Source organism: Zingiber officinale, chromosome 7A (genome assembly GCF_018446385.1).
Source record: "Zingiber officinale cultivar Zhangliang chromosome 7A, Zo_v1.1, whole genome shotgun sequence".
NCBI classification, from domain to species: domain Eukaryota; kingdom Viridiplantae; phylum Streptophyta; class Magnoliopsida; order Zingiberales; family Zingiberaceae; genus Zingiber; species Zingiber officinale.
In genome coordinates this window covers 1,683,855-1,692,429 of record NC_055998.1, presented here as the reverse complement: position 1 = coordinate 1,692,429, position 8,575 = coordinate 1,683,855, and the positions used below count along the sequence as shown (strand labels likewise).

General features: G+C 40.3%; 2 protein-coding genes across 5 annotated transcripts; one reads left to right on the top strand and one right to left on the bottom strand.

Annotated features, from left to right (window-relative positions):
* Positions 1 to 33: 33 nt before the first annotated feature.
* LOC122000717 (receptor-like kinase TMK3) lies at positions 34 to 3,167 on the top strand. 2 transcript variants are annotated; one of them, XM_042555149.1, is made up of 3 exons: positions 34 to 187; positions 300 to 2,473; positions 2,559 to 3,167. In XM_042555149.1, the coding sequence occupies exons 2-3, from the start codon at positions 325 to 327 to the stop codon at positions 3,050 to 3,052; spliced, it is 2,643 nt and encodes an 880-aa protein (XP_042411083.1). In that variant the 5' UTR covers positions 34 to 187; positions 300 to 324; the 3' UTR covers positions 3,053 to 3,167. The 2 variants fall into 2 exon arrangements, with proteins under 2 accessions (XP_042411083.1, XP_042411082.1); XM_042555148.1 differs by having other exon boundaries at positions 41 to 187; positions 291 to 2,473.
* A 2,393-nt stretch (positions 3,168 to 5,560) lies between these two features.
* LOC121999838 (protein GL2-INTERACTING REPRESSOR 1-like) lies at positions 5,561 to 6,409 on the bottom strand. 3 transcript variants are annotated; one of them, XM_042554473.1, is made up of 2 exons: positions 6,186 to 6,409; positions 5,561 to 6,115 (listed from the first exon to the last, which is right to left on the bottom strand). In XM_042554473.1, exon 2 carries the CDS (start codon positions 6,089 to 6,091, stop codon positions 5,756 to 5,758), a length of 336 nt encoding a protein of 111 aa, XP_042410407.1. In that variant the 5' UTR covers positions 6,092 to 6,115; positions 6,186 to 6,409; the 3' UTR covers positions 5,561 to 5,755. The 3 variants fall into 3 exon arrangements, with proteins under 3 accessions (XP_042410407.1, XP_042410406.1, XP_042410408.1); XM_042554472.1 differs by having other exon boundaries at positions 5,561 to 6,110; XM_042554474.1 differs by having other exon boundaries at positions 5,561 to 6,104.
* Between the last annotated feature and the right edge of the window lie 2,166 nt (positions 6,410 to 8,575).

The following is an 8,575-nucleotide window of genomic DNA, read 5'->3' as shown; positions in this document are numbered from 1 at the left end:
TGTTGGGTACGTTCGATATGAGTGATGAATCTGCCAAAAAAAAAAGACGTTTCCTTTGGTGCTCTGTCCTCTGTCTTCTGTCTTCTGTCCGGGTTTTAGATGAGGTATAGGATTCGATGAGTCTGCGCAATCTCTGATGCATGTACTTCGCCTTTGCTGTCGTGGTGGAGATTACGATTCTGATTCTGTGAGTGGCGTTCTTTTTCTTCTCGATTTCGATCTTTTTTGCTTCGACGTTTCGCTCGGATTTTTGTATCGGCGACGATCTTTGATGAGGGGCGGTTGTTTAGAGGTTTCAGGGATTGACGAGTGCACGAATCTTTGATGGTTCTTGCGCCGGCGGCGATCAATCTGGGAATGGAGCATCGGATTCTGATAAAAATCCTGTCTTTGTGTCTTCTACTCGCCGCCTTGGCGGCCGCCGCCCGCGGCGCCACCGACCCCGGCGACTACGCGATACTCGACAAGTTCCGCAAGGGTTTATCCAACGCGGAGCTCCTCGACTGGCCCGATGACAACCAGGACCCGTGCGGCGCGCCGAGGTGGCGCTACGTCTTCTGCTCCGGCAACCGCGTCACGCAGATCCAATCCAAGGGCCTGGGATTGATCGGCTCTCTCCCTGAGGATTTCAATAAGCTCACCATGCTCGAGAACATCGGCCTCCAGAGCAACCAACTGAAGGGGCCTCTGCCCTCCTTCAAAGGGCTCTCCAAGCTCAAGTTCGCCTACCTCGACTTCAACCAGTTCGACTCCATTCCGGCGGACTTCTTCGACGGCCTCGATAATTTGCAAGTGATAAATTTGGACAAGAACCCCTTGAACGCGAACACAGGGTGGATGCTTCCGCCGGCCCTGGCCAATTCGGCTCTGCTCACCAACTTGTCCGCGTCGACTTGCAATCTCGTCGGACCGCTTCCCGATTTCCTCGGCAACCTGCACTCCTTGCGCCTCCTCGAGCTGTCGTCCAACAGCCTCACCGGCAAGATTCCGGCGAGCTTCTCCGACCTGCCGTTGAACACCCTGTGGCTCGACAACAACAAGCTGGTCGGACAAGTTCCCGCCGGTTTGGCGAGTTCGCCGCAGCTACAATCGCTGCATTTGGACAACAACGCTTTCATGGGGCCGATCCCAAAGGTGACCTTCGATGATTTCACATTCTCTGACAACTCATTTTGCCAGTCCGTGCCTGGAATTCCTTGCCCGCCGGAGGTGTCAGCACTCTTGGATTTCCTCGACGGCGTTGGGTACCCTCAGAAACTCATGGTCTCCTGGTCCGGCAACAATTCTTGTACTGCTCTGGGGATAACTTGCGCCGGCGGCAAGACTACTGTAATCAACCTGCCCAATTATCATTTGAATGGCACCATCAGCCCATCACTCGGGAACTTGGATGCGCTCACTGAGATTTTTCTCCAAGGCAACAATCTCACCGGCACGATCCCCTCAAGCTTGACGAAGTTAAAATCGTTGAAGTTGTTAAATCTTTCTTCCAATAGTATTTCACCTCCTTTTCCAAAGTTCTCCGATGCAGTGACAGTCATTCTCGATGGAAACACACCACCAGCTAATAGCAGTAGTGACTCATCGGATACATCTGGCTCTTCAGGCGGTTCATCTTCTTCCAAGTCGAAGACTTTGGTCATCGTTATTCCCATCGTAATTGTGGTTATTGTCATCGTGCTTGCTACTCTGTTTCTCTTCTACTGTAAAAGATGGAAAAAGAAAAGCTCTCGGCCAGTTAGCATCGTTGTTCATCCTAGGGATTCATCTGATCCACATGGACATGTTAAAATAACAGTTGCAAATAGCCGCGACAACAGAACGGCAGCTGGTAGCGGGCATGTTAGTTTGAATAACAGTGAAGGAGCAGACGCACATGTAATTGAAGCAGGAAACTTGGTAATATCGATCCAGGTTCTTCGTGATGCTACTAGAAACTTTGCCCCAGAGAACGAGCTTGGCCGTGGAGGATTTGGAGTCGTGTACAAGGGAGAGTTGAGCGATGGAACTAACATTGCAGTTAAAAGAACCGAATCTCTAGCGCTCAGTAATAAAGCTTGGGATGAATTCAAAGCTGAAATCGCCGTTCTTTCGAGGGTCCGCCACCGTCATCTGGTATCGATATTAGGCTACTCTATGGAGGAGAATGAAAAGCTTCTTGTGTACGAGTACATGCCACAAGGGGCTTTGAGCAAGCATCTTTTCTATTGGAAAGAGGAGAGATTGCAGCCTCTGTCGTGGAAGCATCGGCTACACATTGCGTTGGATGTTGCTCGGGGACTCGAATATCTTCATAGATTTGCTAACGAGTGTTTTATTCACAGGGATTTCAAGTCATCTAATATACTTCTCGGCGACGATTACAGAGCTAAAATTTCAGATTTTGGACTGGCCAAACTCGCTCCTGATGGGAAACATTCTCTCGCCACTAAACTTGCTGGAACTTTTGGGTATTTAGCTCCGGAGTATGCTGGTATGTTATAGTAATGATAATCATAATACAAATATCAATTGAAAGAATAATCTTTCCTCACAAATTTGATTTACTTTTTTACTAGCGACTGGGAAGGTTACTGTAAAGGTGGATGTGTTCAGTTTCGGGGTGGTGCTGATGGAGCTAGTGACTGGTTTGAAGGCTCTAGACGGGAGTCGGCCGGAAGAAAGACACTACTTACTGACTTGGTTCTGCCAAATGGAGAAGGAGGATTTGAAGGCCATCATCGACTCAACGCTCACGGTCGCCGACGATACCTTCGATAGCATTTGCACGGTTGCAGGATTGGCAGTTCAGTGCGCTGCGCGAGACCCCGGGCAGCGGCCGGACATGTGCTATGCGGTGGGTGTGCTTGCGCCGCTCGTTGAGAAATGGAAGCCTGCCTATCGCAACGAGGAGGATTGTCTGGGAGTTGATATGTCGAAGCCTCTTCTTCAGATGGTGATGGGATGGGAAGCATCTGATGGGAATTCCGATTCGAGCTTAACCATCAATGACAACAGCAAGGAGAGCATCCCTACTGGTGTCGCGACATCTTTTGCGTTATCTGGCAGGTAAAGGAAAAGCAGTCTGGTGTTTGGATTTGGTAATGTAAGAATTTCGGTAGTTTATGATATCATGGTTCCTTGTTAGGTGATTTGGAAGACATTTGGGATTAAAGTTTTGATTTATAATAAGATGTTTGAAATAACATTTTGTTGCAGAGCAGATGTTTTACAAAATTATGTGTTGCAAAATTATAGCAAAAATCTCGCACCCGAAGGAAACCATTCAAAGTGAAAGAAGTCATTTGTGCCACAATTTTCACCTAAGAAGAACGTCATATTGTGTCACACCAGAAGGAGGTTGATCCCTTCCGGTGAAGATGACGAGAGTATTGACGAAGAGAGAAATCAAGTTGGGGGAGAATTATTGATGGTAGTCATTGCCTTGTCGATACCCCATAGATCAATCATCCGGAAGTATTAGAGCGAGAATCAGAGAAATGATCTTTAGCGTTAATCTTCTGATGTTCAAATTAGAAGAGAGACGGAGTGGAAAAAGATGAACGATAAATATATGTGCATAAATAAGATTGCTAGCTAGTGCATTCCTAGGACTTCCCTTTTTATACTAAGTCCCAGATTCGATTGGCTAAAAGGTCGGCTGGGAGTAAGATTGGAATGATATTCAGGAGAAAGGGACCGAGCCTTAGGTCTGACCGGCTTAAAAATCGGTCAGGAGTAAAATTGGGATGGTGCCTAGGAGAAAGGGATTGAGCCCTGGGTTCGACCGGCTAAAACGAAGACTAAGAGTGAGACTAGGATGATACTCAAGAAAACGAGGGGACTAAACCTTGAGGACCCGGCCGGGTTAGAGTCAATCAGACACAAAGAAGTGGACGATCGGCCGGGTTAGAGCCCTCGCCCCCGACCTCGCCGGTGCTATGTTGCAGGACCAGCTAGCGGGGTACGTCCTCCTCTCTGTGCGAATCGACGGCCGCCTTCGGTGGAAGGTTGGCACCTGGGTCTCCAGCCGGTACCACCTCCACGTCAACTGCCCCGCCTTGCTGGTGCTGCACGCCGGTGCCTACGAGTACGAGTTCAATCAGAACACCCGGTGCAGCGTCGACATCTGATCGACTCCATCGAAGACTTCGCTTGCTCAAGAACTACTCTCACATGGATATCAATACCATACAAAATTCCATGCGTGTCTGTAGCCATTGTTTTTAGAATCATAGCGAACAGAGCTAGCTTCAATATATCGGTTAAATTGGTATATAAATAAATAAATAAATAAATAATAATGTTCATCTCCTGCAATTCGATTTTAGAGAGGAAAGGAGCTAAAAAAATGGCTTATCAAAAGAGGGGAAGAGAACCAAAAAAAAAAAAAACTTTAATTAAATTTAATTAGAGAGGAAAGGACTGAAAAAATGGTTTATCAAAAGGGAGAAAGAGAGAAAAAAACTTCAATTAGAGATGAGGCATTGCTCTTATTTTAAGCAGAAGTTTGATCATTAGAATGCATCATTTAAATTCATAATCTTCAACTCATTTAAATCCTTTTATTTTTATTTTAAATTTTCTTCTATAAACAAAGAAGAGTGAATAAAGAATTGTTAAATTAGATATTATATAAATTATTAGTGCAGTTGATACCAATGATTAAATTTAAATTTTGATGAATGATAATTAGATTAAAATTAGATATATTATGTGGTCTAACATTTTTACTAAGTGTGTAAGATTAGACTGGTCTGACATCAGACTGAAATCCAGTTAAATTTAGAAAACTTGATAGTTGGTGTAGAACTTCACTTAAAAAGATTATTTGTATAGAAAAATAACCGAAAGAGCAAATGAAAATTATCAATTTTCAATGTATAGAAACACTTGATTCTCTTGTCAAATAAATATTTAATAGTTTCTAAAGAACATTTTGTTATATTCTTTTTCTAACAATCTTGCATTTAGACTAAATTTTTAAATGAACTTAAATATTTAAATTTTAGTCATCTAACAAGTTTTTATTATATTTAATATTCAATTTAGCATCATATTTGAACACTGAAATGAGTTCCCAACTAACTGAACTAGCGTCTAACTTAGATTTTCCAAAGAGACATTTAATTAAATAATCAAAATTTAAGATAGATTATAAATGGATAAACGGATAAAATTTAAGCAAAAATTCATCCCAAATTTCTTTAAAACTTTATCATTATAAGGACATCTCCAATGGTTAAAGTTCTACAAAAGTTTTTTTTATGATTCCAATATACCACATCATGCCACATCAACATTCTAAAAACCTATTGAAACAATTCCAATAGTTAGAGTTCTAAAAAATTCTAAATAATTTTTAAGTGGTCTAATTAATAACATGTAATTGCATGACTACATATATATTACATAAATTTCAAAGAAAAAAATAATTTTGAAATTTCACTACTGCTCTTAAAATATAAAACTCAAACCTTACATCCACAATAGTTAAAAAAATTTTATTCAGCTTTTTCATTTTTCAAACCCCTTTAAAAACCCCTATGCCCCTTAATCTCCCTATGAATCTCTAGGCTAAAATTTTTTTCTCATAACTTTCCATTAGTCTAAATTTCAACAAAATTACAACGATAATAGTGAAAAGTCATGGCAAATGCATGAATCGTTGGCAATAAATAATATTAAGGGAGATTAATTTCTCAAAATAAGATTAACTATTTATGTTATTAATATGCAATTACTCTCTATCATGATTTTTTTTGCTCAGAGGTAATTAGCTCCTCCTCGACCCGCCGCCGCCGCCGCCTCGGTGGAAATCGACTAGCACCGTGCTTTTGCACTTGGGGCACTTTGGGTCCTTCTCGGAAAGCATGACGTACATGAGGCAGCGAGGGCAACCGACGAGCATCATGGGGGCGGCAGCCTCCGGTGACTTGTTCTCCCCCTCTTCTCTCTCCTCCTCCGACACGCACGAGCTCGGCGGCGACACTGGCATCTCCTCTTCGTCCTCCGCCCGCGTCGACGGCCCGGCTCTAGCCCTCCTCTGGGTCGCCGCCACGTTTAACTTCAGCTCCATCATTAGATTCCTCCCGTGGTTATTCCGGCTCATGGTCAACCAAGGCCTAAATCTCCACTACGCCAGTCGAACAACAATCTAAACTACAAACACAAACTAAATTTCAAGCGAGAGTCTGAGATCGTACCTTAAAATTACAATCAAAAAACCACTCCCAAATTCCCAGTAGCTAGCTAGGGATGGTGGACTTGTCCTCCACCACAATTCCTACTCTGCTTCATTATATAGAGGAGAAGTATTCCAGGTCAATTACTTTCTTTTAATACAACAGCAGATACTTCTTTATTGCAGCTGTTAATTGCTTCCGTCTCTCTCACTCTGTCTTGTTTAATTATCTTCATTTTCTCCACCTGCTCTGATGTAAAATGGAGAGCAGAGGTGAATGCTTTAATGAAATTTAAAGGTTGGGTAGCAGGCGTATAAATCGAAGCCTGTGCGTGTATTGATTGCTCAAACTAATAAACAGTCGAGATTTATCAATTACACTCGCTAAAAGCTGCGATGCAGATGCTAACTGTTGCTTCTTGCTGGCGATTGAGGCCAAGAAGGTCATGCCAAATCGCAAGTCAGAATCTGAGGGGACGTTTGATTCTTTCATAATAATAGGAATCGGAATAAAAATTATTGTATTATGGAATGGGAATAGGTATGAACATGGATATCACTCTTAAAAATAATGTTTGTTGGTTAGTTGCATATTTTCTATAGGAATAAATTAAAATTTTCTTTTTTACCCTTAAAGAAAAATAAGAGAAAAAATTAGATGGGAGAGAAAGATAAATGTGAGAGAAAAATATGATGAAAGAGAATAATGATAGAGAAAATATGATGAGAGAGAAAGAAAAGAGAGAAAGTGTGATGAGAGAAAATGAGAAAAAAGAGTATGATAGGAGAGAGCATGATGAGAGAAAATGAGAGAGAAAATATGATGTGAGAAAAAGTATGATGGGAGAGGATGAAGAGAGAGAAAATGTAATGAGAAAAAAAATGAGGAGAGGGAATGTGATGAAGAGAGATTGAGGAGAGAGAGTGTGATGAGAGCGAAAGTGTGATGAGGAAAAAAGAGAAAAGAGAGTGTGATGAGAGAGAATGAGAAGAGAGAAAGCATGATGAGAGAGAAAGTATGATGAGAGAGAAAGTGTAATGAGAAAAAAAGAGGAAAGAGTGTGATAGGAGAGATTAAGAAGAGAGAAAGTATGATAAAATGATGAGAGAGAATAAGAAGAGAGAAGTGATATGAAAGAAAAATTAAATAAATATATTTTGATATTTGATATTAAGGGAGAAAATTTTAGTTTTAAGTCAAGGGTATTTTTGGAATAAAGAAATATTTTGATTGATGAAAATAGAATAATGACTCATTGAAGGGGAGGTACATGAGAATGAGTTATTACCTAATTTCAAGAATTCATTCCCTTATTTGTATTCCTATTCTTATAATTCAAATATTAATAATGACAATCAATGATTCTCATTTCTATTCCTTATTCCTATTCCCGTAAACTAAACACCCCATGAGTTGAGATTTGAGGTGAATGAAAGGTTAATGCCAGTAATATATGTTGTTTAAGGTTTTCATATGTTTTCATGCTGCATCTTTGTCCGAAAGAAAAGAAATTGACTTTACATTTCTTTTTTTTTTTTTTTTTTTTTTTTTTTTTTGCTCAGTGGAATTTATTGTATCTATCAGGCCATTACTCTTTCTCAGATATAAAGCTAAACCAAATAAATGGGGTTATTCGTAGCTACGCGAGTAAATAGGAATGAATCCATAAACAGACACTGTTTATATACGTATGTCAGTAACTGAAGTATTAAATGGGTTCTACTTTGAATAAATGGACTTTAATTCTAATTAATGAAAGTTACGGCCAGTCTGGTGCTTAGGTCAAATCTATACTACGAACATTGATTGACATTTACGTAATACACACAATTCTAAGAGGAGTAAAATTCAGATATGAACACTAGAGAGCAGAGGAGCTTTATAACAACTGCATCAATCACTTTTGGATTTTCTTACGCACATAAATTACAGGAGACTTTTGTTTATAGTTTGCATGGATGTTAGTCAAGGTTGTTAGAGTTTTTATGGATATTTGGAGGGACAAATATGACATTAAATAAGTTGTAGACAACAATATTGTTCCTTGACTTCTCAGACTTTCTAGTATTGTGTTAGGTATCAGCAGCTCATCTACCATATTATAGAACAAATTCATGACACATATCAACTAATTGCATCTCATATGTGTAAAAGTCTTTGTCGGTTATCTAAAACTAGCTAATCAATTAAAATGATCAAACAGGTTTTTTTTACTCTTTATCTAGAATTGAAGGCTCAAAAGTAGAAGGAAATGAGGCTGGAGATGAGATGGGGTTGACAATTTTCTAAGAAATTAATTTACAATAAATTTTTTATAAAGCCCTTTTTGCCCTTTCCATGAAACATAGGTTAAATGAAAAAAAAGGTAGATTCTTTCCTAAACATATAACTCTTTTATCTCTTGAAACAGC

Coding starts and splice junctions, on each gene's coding strand:
- LOC122000717 (XM_042555149.1), top strand. CDS start 325: ATGGTTCTTGCGCCGGCGGCGATCAATCTGGGAATGGAGCATCGGATT. Junction 2,474..2,558: donor TTTAGCTCCGGAGTATGCTG/GTATGTTATAGT, acceptor CTTTTTTACTAG/CGACTGGGAAGGTTACTGTA.
- LOC121999838 (XM_042554473.1), bottom strand. CDS start 6,091: ATGAGCCGGAATAACCACGGGAGGAATCTAATGATGGAGCTGAAGTTA.